The 14,405-nt window shown below is 49.1% G+C and overlaps 1 protein-coding gene across 1 annotated transcript in view; it reads left to right on the plus strand.

The window, feature by feature from the left end:
• AHCYL2 (adenosylhomocysteinase like 2) overlaps nt 1-14,405 on the plus strand; it is a 66,434-nt gene that overhangs the window by 29,644 nt on the left and 22,385 nt on the right. The window contains exons 2-3 of the mRNA XM_036400757.2: nt 7,464-7,572; nt 13,455-13,598. Of these exons, the coding sequence (XP_036256650.1) occupies nt 7,464-7,572; nt 13,455-13,598 (253 nt within the window). The remainder of the gene's footprint in view (nt 1-7,463; nt 7,573-13,454; nt 13,599-14,405) is intronic.

Genomic DNA, 14,405 nt, shown 5'->3' on the forward strand with positions numbered 1-14,405 from the left:
CCCGGTCACCCCAAATCCGTTGCATTCACAACCAGTTCTTATAGGAATTTGGGACTGGCGGGGAGGAGGAGTGGGAGAACCCACAGCGTGTTCCAGAGATTTGGAATTTCATCCCAAGTCCACCTTTTCAGCTTAATTTTTACCAGCAGCTTACATTCTGCTGTCGGAATAAAACCTCTAAAACTTCCAGACACCCTCCAGGGCAACAAACACTCCCTATTTGAGTGGTTAAAGAGTTTAGAATGGATCCCAAATATTAAATCCACTTTTCCCTCCTTCTCTGGTGGAAAGAATTCCCGAAGCAGCTGAAAATAAAATGACACAGCTCCAAAAACCAGGCAGGGCTTGGAAGGCAGAATTCCCTCTCTGGGATTGTGTCCCCCGGGGTTTGTCAGTGTCCTGTGGCCCAAAAATGGACCAATAGTTGTTATTTCTTCCTATATTTCTGCTCACATCTCCAGTTTCTGGATTTGAAGTTGTCCTTCCTGGTAGTTCTTCTAAAAACACTTGGGCCAATGCAATAAAAAGTTGGAATTCTGGTGCTCCTGCAAGGGAATTTGATTTTATTTACAAATATTGTCCATGCATTGGATTCAGACGTCATTACTCCCCCTTATATCCAGCTTTATGTTCCCTGCTATCCCTTTTCTTAATGTTACGGATTTTGTTGTAAAATTCCTGGTTGTTCTGCCTCTCACTCATTTTTTTGCGACGCAGTTCTTTCAGCCTTCCCCCAAATTTAACATATTTTTATCAACAATCGGGAATGAATGTTGCATTTTAGGGGTGTCAGTGACAAACTTTGCATCATTCACAACTTCATTTATAGTCTCAAATGTGGATTTTTCTTTGTAAAAACTGCAGTTTTCCTTAAAAACAAAACCTCTCCCTGTGGGTTCTCTAATTTTTCCATTATGGATTCGGTGCTTCTGGGATCGGGGTCAGATGACAAAAACTTTATTTAAATAGACTTTTTTTCATTCTTGTTGCTTTAATAATTTCCTTTTCCAGCGCAGTTTTATGATTTCATGGATGGTTTAAAGCTGCTGTGGCATCAAATCCATCTCCAAAGGGCTCCAAAGGGTCATGTCCTGCAGCGCCGTTTTTAATCAGGATTTTAACTCGGCTCATTTGCATTTTATGGGGTTCCTCGGGTCAGCGTGGGAGGGAGCAGCCACATTTCGAGAAATAATTAGCTCAAGCTCTAAATTGCTCATTATCTTTAAGGTCATTATTTCAAAGAGTCTTTTAGGTCTTTATGTTCTTGCTGAGTCCCTGTTTTTACGTCCACCTCTTATTATTAACCAAATGTTGGAAAATTGTATTAGTAGTGAACAACAACAACAACAACAATAATAATAATATAATATAGAATATATAATAATAGTACAATAATAGAATATATATAATAGAATATAATTATATAGTATAGAATAATATAATATATAAATAATATATAATATAAATAATACACATTAATAATGATGATAATAATAATGATAGTGATAATGATAATAATAATAATAATAGTAATTCTTCCTTTGGATTGGTTCTTGGGAAAGCAGCTTAAAATGTGGGTTCTCCCATATTTTGGGACTCTGATGGAATCACAGAATCCCTGAGGCTGGAAAATCCCTCTGAGCCCATGGAGTCCAAGCATTCCCAGCCCTGCCCAGGCCACCACTGCCCCACATCCCCAAGTGCCACGTCCACAGGGCTTTGAAACCCCTCCGGGGATGGGGACTCAAACCTCCCTGGGCAGCCTTTTCCAGGGCTGGACAGCCTTTTCCATGACGGAGTTTTCCCCAGAATCCCAGCTGGGCCCCCTGAAGGCCCTCAGCAGTCATGGAAGGATTCCGTGTGCAGCTGTGGGAGGAACTATGGGATGCCTCAGGATGGGGTGTCCTGGCAGGCGGTGACTCCACAGGGATTTTCCAGCTCCAGCTACTGAGATCCCACATCTTCAAATTGTAAAACACCCATGGCTGTAAAACACACATGGTTCAGTGCAAGTTCAGGCAATGTGGAAATACCAATTTCCAGGTTTTCCTGCTTTTTGTGGGACTGTGCCCAACGGAGCTGGGATGGCCCAGGGCACCCATTCCGCTGCTGAGGGAGGAGATTTTTCTCTTCCTTGTCCTTCCTGTTGTCCCCACTGGAAGCGCCTGGGTTAGGGATTTGCTGTTTTCTTCTTTGAAGGATTTCTCCTCCCTGCTCCCACCAGTTCCAAGGGATTCTCTGTCAGATGTCCCTGGATCCCTGGCAGGGCCCAAGGCCAGGCAGGACATTGGAGTGCCCTGAGGGACAGTGGGAGGTGTCCCTGCATGGCAGAGGTGGCACTGAGGGGCTTTGAGGTCCCTCCCAACCAGAATTCCGCTATTCCATGATCCAGCACTGGGCTTGATGCCTTGTCAAAGCTGCCCTAGGACAGAGGCTGGGCAGAGTTCCAGAATAAAGCAGGGATTTATTGCAAGGATCTCCTCCATGGATGCACCTTGGGCAGCACCAGAGCCCAGCCAGGGCTGCACCCAAGATGAACCAAAATGGCCCCAAAATGCACCAGCGCTCCCGGGGTCTCTCCCTGGGATCAGTTCTGCTCCATTTGCATCTTGCAGTTCATTGTCCCATTCCAGCTTCAGCCCCTACAGTCCCACCCTGCTTGTTTTTCTCTCTCCAGCCCACGGGGTTTGTGCTCCTGGGCTGAGATTTGGATCATTTGTCCTTGGTGCACAGCTGGAGCAGGAATTGTTTTGTCTCCCTGCTCTGAGCACACAGCTCACCATCCCATAATATGGAGCTCAGACCCACACACCAAAGCAGCACAGAATGGGACAAATAGAAAAGCTGAACCTGAGGGATCAGGGTGATCCCTCCAAGGATCAATAGTTAGAATTCCCAACCCCCTTGGAAAAGTGCTTTGGCCCAGGTGGGCGACTCCTCATTCCCACCCTTTCTCAAATCCTCTGGCTAAAACCAGCTTTAACCTGCACGTTCCCTGGCTGCTTTCCACAAGGGTTAAACCTGTTTGTTAATCCTGGAGCCGAGCTCTGTGTGATGAATCTGAACACTCTGACCTGCAGCGAAATGTTTGGCTCAGGGGGGATCCCACATGGACTTAGGGGATGTGGAACTCCAGGATGAGCAGGTTAGGACAATCCCTGTCCTGGAATGGTGTGATCGAGGCTCGGGAGGTGGCTGAGGAGAGGTGAGGCTGAGGGTTGGAGCTCATTCCCAACATGGAGAGGGTTGGGAGCCAGGCTCCTGCTGGCACCGGTGTCCCCAGCACCTCTCAGGTGTCCCCAGGAGCAGGAGGTGAAGGATCCGCCTTGGCAGCTCCAGCGCTGCAGGAAAACAGCTTTTCCTTCGGGAACAGGGATGAGCTTTGGAGTGGGACGTCAGGAAAATCACCTCAGTCCCCTCACGTCACAGCACAAAAAATAATTTCTCACCCATTTTCACCCTCCTTTATTTAAAAAAAAAAAAAAAGTAAATTGATTTTATCTCTCTGCATCATCGATGGATGAGATGTTTTTCCACTGGGAAAAGACTTCCCAGGAAGTTTGACACTGAGCAGTGGCAGTTATTCAAGGCCACCACCTTGTCTCACTGTTCCATCCATAAAACGATGGATTTTAACTCATTCCATGCAGAAATTTAAATTCCCAGCTTCTTTGCAGTTGGATTTGGAAGATCCAGCAATGCTGGAGAGCTTGTGCTGCTTAATCCCTCTTGTTTTCTCCTTTTGTTCCCAAGAAAAAAATACATCCGTGGCCAAGAATCAATTAAAGACACTCAGAACAAAACAATTTACTGGGATTGAGCGTAGTTCTCTCTGGTTTTATTTGACTGACCCAGATTGACACAGAAATTACAGAAGATTCCTGAGCTCTGGGGTGGAGATGAAGCAAAAGTTTTTATTTTTAGCATTTTTATTGAATATTGGTTCTTAATTTTAATGTGTTGGACTTGATCTTCATTGAGGAAAAAAAGGAGGGTTTTTTTCCTAGGAAAAGCCTTTGGATTTAAGTAACTTGGTGTGAAAACCTGCTGGAAAAGAAGTTTGTGCTTTGATGGTACCATGAAATGAGTTTTTTACCCCCTTTAAAGGCTTTGAGTTGACTTACACTGAGCTGAAGTCATGTGTCCCTTAGGATTTTGCCGGAGAAGGTTCATGGATAATGTGGAAAATGAAAAATTTACCTGGAAAACACAACTAGGGCTGCAATATCAAGTGAGAAAAACAGTGCTGATCCCAGATTCTTATTCCCTGAGATAAATCCACACTGGAAATAGTTTATATTTCCATTTTTCACATTTTCAGTCATTGTACAACTCAGGAATTCTGGGGGGATTTCCTTCCTTTTTTGCCCCCCATCCATTCCTCCAGGAGCTGCTTTCATGTAGCTCAGGAATTTTTGCTCTTTTAGTGGATTCCTTGAAGTTTCCCCTGGAGATGGAAATGCCATGGAAGGAACATTTTGGGGAAGGAATTTTCCCTGGCAGTTTTCCATCTTCGGGACAACTGTTGAGGAGCAGGATCAGATCTGACCTGGTGTAAATCAGGTGTACAGAAAGAATCAGGGCTGGGGGAGCTTTTTATTCCATGTTCAGTCAGAATTGGTGCTGAGGACAGCCAGTGGTGCCCTGCTGCTTCCCAGATCCCTTTTCCTTGGAATTGCAGAATGGAATCATGGGATGGGTTGGGTTGGAGGAGACCTCAAAGCCCCACCAACCTCTGCCAGTGCCTCACCACCCCTGTTTTTCCCATTTTTTCTTCCTTGGATCATCTCTTCCCACCTAAAAGGCTGTGGAACGAGCAGACGCCGTGCAGGACAATCATTTTAATCCTCATTTAGCATCTGGCTTTGTTATCCAAGGAGTTTTATCCCTGATAATTTATTACCTGAGATAATTCCCATAAAAACCCCTCAACGTCCTGCCCAGAGAATCTGTGGTGCTCCATCGCTGGAAGTGTCCGAGGTTGGAGCAACCTGGGATGGTGGGAGGTGTGGGGTGGAACTGGATGGGATTTAAGGTCCCTTCCAACCCAAACCATTCCACGATTCCATAATTCCCAAAGGATTGGAACAACACAGGGATGGGTGTTGGAGTCTGGACCCTTCCAAGGACAAACTCTGCCCTGGTTGCTGTGGGGGACACAGCGAGGAGCGGGATAATTAAAATAATAATAATTAAAAACCACTTTGCCATCCGACAAACGCCCCCGTTGTTTTAGTTGCTCATTAGTTAATTTCCCTGTAACGAGGCTCCGTTAACGCAATCATCTGACATTGGGGGGAAAGAGAGAGAGCGGGAGGGCCCGAGTTAAAGGAGCTTAATTAGCGAGTTAATTATAGCGAGCAGGGAAATGTTCTGGTTACATAAATGAGGCATTGTTATGCGCACAGCAGCCAGGCCACGCTCAGAGCTGCCGCGGAGCTCCCAGGTCAGGGAACGCTGTAATTCCACACAAAACACAGGCAGGAATTGTTTGTCGGGACGCCTCATTAAGTCCCGGGGTCTGCCAAAAAAACCAAAAAACAACAACAAAAAGTCTGAAAATCCAACCGGTTCCCTTCGCCTCCCCCCGGTGAAACCGGAGCGGGCGGGATCGGGATGGGCTGAGGATATAAACGGGATCGGGGCATTCCCTGCTCCGTTTGGAGGGAGCCGCGCCCGGGGCAGCCGGCGAGGCCGCCATGCCCAACAAGAAGAAATACAACATCAACGGGGAGCCAACGGCGATGAAAGCCCAGGTGAGGGCACTCCCGGGGACCAGAATAATGGTTTTTCTACTCAAAAGCGCGATGGTTTCTCTGCTACCTCTCTCTTCTTCCTCCTCTCCTCGCTGTTTCCACCCAGTCACTTATTCCTGGAGCTCCTTGGTTGGAGGAAATCCCGATCTCTGGAGAGCTTCCCTTAATTTTCTCTTGGGAGCGATGAAGAGTCGAGGCCAACACGTTGCTCCGGGGTTGTTGTTCTGTCTGGAGGAGTTGGTGGGGTCGGCATGGGGAAGTTTTCCAGGAAAACCTTGGATAAGGAGACTTTTTTTGCACAGAGAAGTAGCTCAAGGTGGCTCTTTGTGATGGAAACCCCAGGTCAGATGAGCAGGGGCTCATTTGGAATGTAAAGGTGAAACCTCACCTGCATTAACCCCTTGTGCCCCTGCAGGTGAGGTTTTCCAGCAGGAATCATTTGTTCCTGCTGGAAGTCAAAAGCAGCAGCTCCTGTGTCACTTCAGAGCAGCTTGGGCCCCTAAAGCTGCAAGGAACTGCAGCTCTTCAAGGCTCCACAGTTTTTCCTTGAAGCTGTTGCCTTCAGAGGTGTTTTGGTGGGAGCTGACCGAGCCAAATCTCTCTTTTCATCCCATTTGGAGCATTCCCAGCCCGGCTGGAACATGGCTCTTGTGGGTTTGGCAGGTTTGGAGCAGTCTGGCACAGGAGAAGGTGTCCTGTGGAACTGGATGATCCTTAAGGTCCCTTCCAACCCAAATCATTCTGGGACCGTGTGAAATTCCCTTTTTGCCCCACTCTCTCTATTCCCTAAAGGATTCAACCCAAAGGACGTCGGCCAACGCAGAAAAGCAGATCCAAGCCTTGACCTGGCTCCTTCCAGAATTTCCCTTTCCTGGTGCTTCCTTCCACTTCCTGGCTATCTCAGCTAAAGCTGAACCCAGCCTGTGGCAGTGTTTAAGGGGTTTAAACCTTACAGGGTTTATTTAAGTCCAGTTCTAATTCTGCTGGAGTCGGTTCAGGACTTCTTTTGCTTCGTCGTTTACTTGGTTTTGGATGTGTGAGGGCTCAGGGAGCTCTGAATTACCAGGATCACTGCATTGTGTGAGAAGTGTGCTTGATGTCCTTGAAGAGGTGATGTGGGAAAGGAAAATGTGAATTTAACCCAAATTATTCCCCCTTTGTTAGAATCCCTGCGTGTCTCCAGCTCCGCTTCACGCCAGTAACCTCCTCCTGTGATGGAGCTGCTCAGCCGTGGAGGGATTTGTTCTAAATTAAGGGAAGAAAAAGGACAAAAAAGGGAAGTTATTTCAGGCCAGCATCTTCTTAGAGGAGGAACATAAACCCCGGTGTGTGTGCAAAGCCCCCGTCCCGCTGGGATCAGGGTGTTAATCCTGGCACAGCCCTGGCTGTAACTTGAGTTTGGTGAGGATTTTCCCTTCCTGTGGCTGCTCCTGATCCGGTGTCGTTCTGTTGTGTACTCCTAAAAACTTGTGTTCTCCAGCCATCTGTGCTCCCAAAATTCAACAGCCTGGAGTGACATCTCTAATCTTGGCTGGAAGGACTGAAAATTAAACAAAATGGGCAATTTACCATATCCAGTCCCCATTAAATAACAGGAATTGTGCTCTGGGCCACGACTGAGATGGTGCTGGTGTCTGCTCAAGGCTTTGGGTTCTTGGGATTGATCTGTTGTGTTTTTTACAGAAAATCCCTGATTTCTTTCCACAGATCCAGTTTGCTGACCAAAAGCAGGAGTTCAACAAGCGCCCGACCAAGATCGGCCGCCGGTCGCTGTCCCGCTCCATCTCGCAGTCCTCGACAGACAGCTACAGCTCAGGTGTGTACAGGCATCTCCCAGTCTGCTCTGGGCTCACAGGGCAGGGATGGAAATGGGGGTTTGCCTTTTTCCTCATTGTCCTGTACAGCTGGATGGAAAATTACATTATTCTGGTGCTCTCCTGCTCTCTCCTTATAACCCCGGTGTGCAGATGCTTCTGCCCTCCCTTCCACTCCCTCCTCTCCTCCCTGTCCTGATCCCCCCAGGAAAAGAGTGTTCCCACACTTTGTTCCTGCTTAAGCATCATCTTCCCTCCTGTTCCTGAACAAATCCATGGGGATCCCTCTGCAGGTTTGTTGCACATGAGGTTGGAGTCTCTGAGGACTTTGAAGGGCTCTTGGAAGGGGTTTCTCCTGCTGGAATGGATTTTTGGGATATTTGGCAGCTCACAGTGTATTTGGGGAGAATCTGGGTGGTTTCAGGGACCTTAGAGCTCACCTCATTCCACCCCCTTGCTGTCAAGGACACCTTCCACTAGTCCAGGTTGCTCCAGGCCTCATCCAGCCCAGCCTGCAAGGTTCAAAGCTCTGATTCATCTCTGGCAAGTTTGGAAAACCTCAGGAAACTCCAGCTCCAGCTGCTCCTGATGGCTCATGGCTGGTGGCCAGAAGTCCTCCTAACTGGGAACTCTCCTTGATGTTTCTCCACACATTCCCACGATGCCAAGGATGTTGGAGACGAGCTGGGACAGGACTGGGCTGTGAGGAGCCCTTGTCATTCCTCAGGAGGTTTGGAAGAGCAGAGCTGGAAAAGCCATGGTTATCTGGTCACTCAGCTCCTGGCAGAGCTGCTCTCTCCAGAAGATGGAGGTTCTGATCTGATCCTGGACACCACAGTCCCAGGCTGCATCCCAGGTTTTTGTGGGAATGCCAACTGTTCTTCGTCTCCTTTCCCAGCTCCCGGCTTGCTGCTTCCTCCGTGCTGCTTTGCAGGCTTGGAGCAACCTCCAAAGTCTCTTCCAGAGGTTGGGATGAGCCCCCCAGAGGCTGGGCACGCCTGGGTGACCCATCCTGTGGGCACTGACGGCGTTCCCATGGAAAAGGGAGAAACTCAGGAATGCTCATGCCACATTCTCTCCAGAGGCACATCAGCCCAGGCTCTGTTGGGAATCCACAACTCCATCTGATCCTGGAGCACCTGGGAATGTTTGGGGCTATTTCTGCAGACTCTGAGTCTGCTTTTCCTGGCTGACGTCACCGTGGTCGCTCCCAAGTCACAGCTGGAAGGACTTGGAGCAACTTTGCGGAATTCTGCTCCTCTCCTTGCAATTAACATCAGAATTGCAATTAATTATCTTGTGCAAATGTTCAATTTCCTGCTAATGAAAGGAGAGAGACTGGCATTCCTGATGGAGGACTTCGGTTCCATGAAGGCAGATGGATGATGGATGGATGGATGGATGGATGGATGGATGGATGGATGGATGGATGGATGATGGATGGATGGATGGATGGATGGATGGATGGATGGATGGATGGATGGATGGATGGATGGATGATGGATGATGGATGGATGGATGGATGGATGGATGGATGATGGATGATGGATGGATGGATGGATGGATGGATGGATGGATGGATGGATGGATGATGGATGGATAGATGGATGGATGGATGGATGGATGGATGGATGGATGGATGATGGATGGATAGATGGATGGATGGATGGATGGATGGATGGATGGATGGATGGATGATGGATGGATGGATGGATGGATGGATGGATGGATGGATGGATGATGGATGATGAATGGATGGATGATGGATGGATGGATGGATGGATGATGGATGGATGGATGGATGATGGATGGATGGATGGATGGATGGATGGATGATGGATGGATGGATGGATGGATGGATGGATGATGGATGATGAATGGATGGATGATGGATGGATGGATGGATGATGGATGGATGATGGATGGATGGATGGATGATGGATGGATGGATGGATGGATGGATGGATGGATGGATGGATGATGGATGGATAGATGGATGGATGGATGGATGGATGGATGGATGGATGGATGGATGGATGGATGGATTTTTTTAGGTCAGCCCAGCCTGGATGACCCAAGTGCTCAACGTAGTGTGTTACCCACCACAGGCACGTTCTGAGGGTGGGATTAGGACAGGAATATCTGGAATTCCAGGCCTCTGACTTCATCCTGGTGATGTTTCAAATTTTTGGAAGGTTTTACAGGGCATAAACCAGTTTTGTCCTTATTTGGGGCCTGTAAGAGGCTCAGGCTGCCCCTTTTTTGCCCTTTGTGATGCCAATTTAGGCAGCCATGAGTGGACCCTCACCTCAAATATCAGCAAAGCCAGACTTGGCTGAGTTTAGGCTCTGATCCGGGCTTTGCTGGGGCAGGACATGGATGGAGGTCGCCTGAGACCTGCTGCTTTTGGATAATGGAAATCATGGAATCCTGGAATGGTTTTGGTGGGAAGGGACCTCAGAGTCCACCCAGTGCCACCCCTGCCATGGCAGGAGCACCTCCCACTGTCCCAGGTGGCTCCAGGCCTTCTCCAGCCTTGGGACACATCCAGGGATTTGGAATCCTCAGCCTCTCTGGACGGAGATTCAAACATGCAACACAAATAATCCAGTTGATGTTTCAGTTTTCCGTAGCTCACAGAATGCCAAGCCCAGGGAGGAAGTTTTTTTTCATTACTCAGTTTTGGAGAATATTTTTATTAAACTGTCCCATCAATTAATGACAGGAATCCTTTCCTTTCAGTCCTTGTTTTTCATTTTACAGAAAAGCAAAGGAAAAATTGACTTTCAGAGATTTGGTTTGCTGTTATATTAACTATCAGCATTCATTTAATTACTGCAATTATATGTACACCTCTATATTTTAGATTTATTTAATAGTATAGAACCTCCTGCCTATGAAAATCTGGCTACTCCAGGCAGGATTTTTTCATTCAAAAAAATTACTTTTAACCCCCAGAACCAAAACTCCCTGGTTTTAAAGCAACCTCTACACAGATTAACTCTCTTCAAGGAACTAATCCTCCTCCAACTAATTAATCCTTTCTCCTGGGGCCCTTGACATAGAGTTTGGTTTTATACAAGGTGCCCTTTGTGGTTAATCCTGGCTCCTGGTCCCTGGGGATCTGCTGTGGGATTGGGATCAGAGCTGGAGCCCCGCTGCCCTCAGGGGTTGTTGGCAAGGTGGGGCTCAACACTCGGCAAGGATGGGGAGAAATTCCAGCAATGCCTAATTCCCTCCTAATTCCCTGGGATCGGGAGCTGGGCAGCTCTGGGGGAGCCTGGCACACCCACAGCACCCAGGCTGAGCTTTTTCCTTGGAATCCTGGAACCCTTCCCACGAGCCGGGAGGGAAAGCTTGAGCTTGTTGGGTCCTGCAGGAAGCACAACCCCATGGCCCCAAAAGTTTAACAACTTTTTGGGGGTTTTTATTGTGGAAATGTCACTGGAGCTGATCAGGGTAGAAGATTGTTGGATTTACTCTGAATGAATGAATGAATGAATGAATGAATGAATGAATGAATGAATGAATGAATGAATGAATGAATGAAGGGGCTGTTGGAACCCATCCCCACTCAAGGCCTGGATGCCACTGGAATGCTGTGGCTCTCTGGGAATGCTGCTGGGATCAGCACTGCGAGAACCTCCCCCAGTTCCTGCTGCCCCATTCCAGGGTGGAAAGAAACTGGGAATCTTGACATTGGCTGGAGCAGCTCCCATGGGTTCCAGAGGCCTGTGGGGATGTGGAAGGAGGAGTATCCATCACCGTGTCCATCATTCCCAGTGATCCAAAGTATCGGCCAGCTCCACCAGGGCCATTGTGGATGGAGCTGTTCCACCACAGAATTCCTCTGGGGTGGACACGAAATCATTGGATCGGATGCCAGGCCCCAGGTTCAGTTTACAAGCACCACAGGAGCTGGAGAGGAAGGACTTGGAGCAGAACAATTCCATGAGGAATGAGGGAATGGCCAGTTGTGTCCTGGAAGGGTCACCTGGAGAGGAAGGACTTGGAGCAGAACAATTCCTTAAGGAATGCAGGAATGGCCAGCTGGGTCCTGGAAGGGTCACGTGGAGAGGAAGGACTTGGAGCAGAACAGTTCCATGAGGGATGAGGGAATAGCTGTGTGAATGAGTTGGGTCCTGGAAGGTTCACCTGGAGAGGAAGGAGGAGCTGGGATTCGGAGCTCGTTGCATTTCTCTGGCTGCTGGTGCCAGTCCTGGAAGATGGAAGGAGAGGTTTGGTTTCCCACAGTGGGGAAGGATTCCAGAGAATCCAAAAATGTGGCACAATCCGAAATCCAAATTCCAGAAAGATGTGGCACAAAGGATTCCAAGCTGATCCAAAGTGGTGGTTGATCCATCGTTACTCCAATCAAAAATGGATGTGATTTTATTCAAGTACATGGGATTTTAGGAATCCGACAGGAAAGGGGATTTCTAACTCCATGAAGGGCTCTTCCATTGGTCTAATTCCATAATCAGAGGTTTGGAGCACTCTGATAAGGAAGGAAGACGATTATTGACAGCTCCTGGAGTGAATTCAGCACATCCACACCCTCTCTTCAGGCAGAGCCTCAATCCCATCCCATGGGGCTCAGGACAGGATCCGGTGATCCCCAGCTTTCCAAACAATTCCCAAATTCCCCTGAGGGTGGGGAGCCAGCAGCTCCCTGGACAGTCCACAGCAGGCTTGTGGATCATCTCCCAGTGGAGAAGTTCCTTCCAACCATCCCACATGAGCCTCCCAAGCAGCAGCAGCAGCTCATCCTCACCGTGAGGGAACACCAAAACGGAGCATTCCAAGGATTGGGAACCCCACAGAAATGGGATAATCATCAACTCACCCGACTGTTTGGGATGAAATAGGGTCTGAAATTACAATTCCTGCTGGTTTGGAAGTGCTCTAAACCTCAGCAGGCATTTTGTGGGATGTCTTGGAGCTGTGGAGGCCTGAATTTTGGGAGGAGAGGTGGGAGAAGGTTTGGGAAGAGAGGTGGGAGAACTTCTGGGGGATGAGGTGGGAGAACCTTGGGGAAGAGAGGTGGGAGAACTTTGGAGAGAAAGGTGGGAGAGCTTTGGGGAAGAGAGGTGGGAGAGCTTTGGGAAGAGAGGTGGGAGAACTTTGGGAAAAGAGGTGGGAGAACTTTGGAGAGAAAGGTGGGAGAGCTTTGGGGAAGAGAGGTGGGAGAGCTTTGGGGAGAGAGGTGGGAGAGCTTTGGGAAGAGAGGTGGGAGAGCTTTAGGAAGAGAGGTGGGAGAGCTTTGGGAAGAGAGGTAGGAGAACTTTGGGAAAAGAGGTGGGAGAACTTTGGAGAGAAAGGTGGGAGAGCTTTGGGGAAGAGAGGTGGGAGAGCTTTGGGGAAGAGAGGTGGGAGAACTTTGGGAAGAGAGGTGGGAGAGCTTTAGGAAGAGAGGTGGGAGAGCTTTGGGAAGAGAGGTGGGAGAACTTTGGAGAGAAAGGTGGGAGAGCTTTGGGGAAGAGAGGTGGGAGAACTTTGGAGAGAAAGGTGGGAGAGCTTTAGGAAGAGAGGTGGGAGAGCTTTAGGAAGAGAGGTGGGAGAGCTTTGGGAAGAGAGGTGGGAGAGCTTTGGGGAGAGAGGTGGGAGAAGGCTGTGGAGATGAGCCCCTGTGGGAACCAGGCAGTGCTCAATCCCATCGCCTCTGCTGTGGCGTTGAAGTAGAGGTTGATGAGCATTAAGAATTCATCCCAGGTGAATCCAGCTGGGAAAATTCCCCTTGCGAGGAGAAGGAGAGATCCCAGCTGGGGACGGAAGGAGCTGGGGTGGATGGGCACCCTCTGTGGGCCACCCACCCCCTTCCTTGTGGGTGCTGGGGGTTTCGGGAATGTTTTACCCCGTTCCTGACCCGCCCTGCTCCCTGCAGCTGCCTCCTACACGGACAGCTCCGACGATGAGACCTCGCCCAGGGACAAGCAGCAGAAGAACTCCAAGGGCAGCAGCGACTTCTGCGTCAAGAACATCAAACAGGCCGAGTTCGGGCGCCGCGAGATCGAGATCGCCGAGCAGGGTAGGGGCGCCCGCCTCTGCTCCTCGGGGCTCCTCCTGCCCCAGATTGTTGGGATGGGAAAGCTCCTGGGGGGTTTTGGGGAATGGGAAAGCCTCTGTGGGGTTTTAGGGGATGGGAAAGCTTCTGTGGGGTTTATGGGGATGGGAAAGCCTTTATTGGGTTTTGGGGGATGGGAAAGCTTCTGGGGGGTTTGGGAGATGGGAAAGCCTCTATGGGATTTTGGGCATTGGGAAAGCTTCTGTGGGGTTTTGGGGGTTGGGAAAGCCTCTATGGGATTTTGAGAGATGGGAAAGCTTCTGTGGGATTTTGGGCATTGGGAAAGCTTCTGTGGGGTTTTGGGGGTTGGGAAAGCCTCTATGGGATTTTGAGAGATGGGAAAGCTTCTGTGGGATTTTGGGGCATGGGAAAGCCTCTGTGGGGTTTATGGGGATGGGAAAGCCTTTATTGGGTTTTGGAAGATCGGAAAGCTTCTGTGGGATTTTGGGGCATGGGAAAGCCTCTATGGGGTTTGGAGGGATGGGAAAGCTCCTATGGGGTTTTGGGGGATGGGAAAGCTTCTGTGGGGTTTTGGGGGTTGGGAAAGCTTCTGTGGGATTCTGGGGGATGGGAAAGCCCCTATGGGGTTTGGAGGGATGGGAAAGCCTTTATTGGGTTTTGGGGGATGGGAAAGCTTCTGTGGGATTTTGGGAGATGGGAAAGCTTCTGGGGGATTTTGGGGCATGGGAAAGCCTCTATGGGGTTTGGAGGGATGGGAAAGCCTTTATTGGGTTTTGGGGGATGGGAAAGCTTCTGTGGGATTTTGGGACA

This window comes from Molothrus ater, chromosome 5, assembly GCF_012460135.2.
Source record: "Molothrus ater isolate BHLD 08-10-18 breed brown headed cowbird chromosome 5, BPBGC_Mater_1.1, whole genome shotgun sequence".
NCBI lineage: Eukaryota > Metazoa > Chordata > Aves > Passeriformes > Icteridae > Molothrus > Molothrus ater.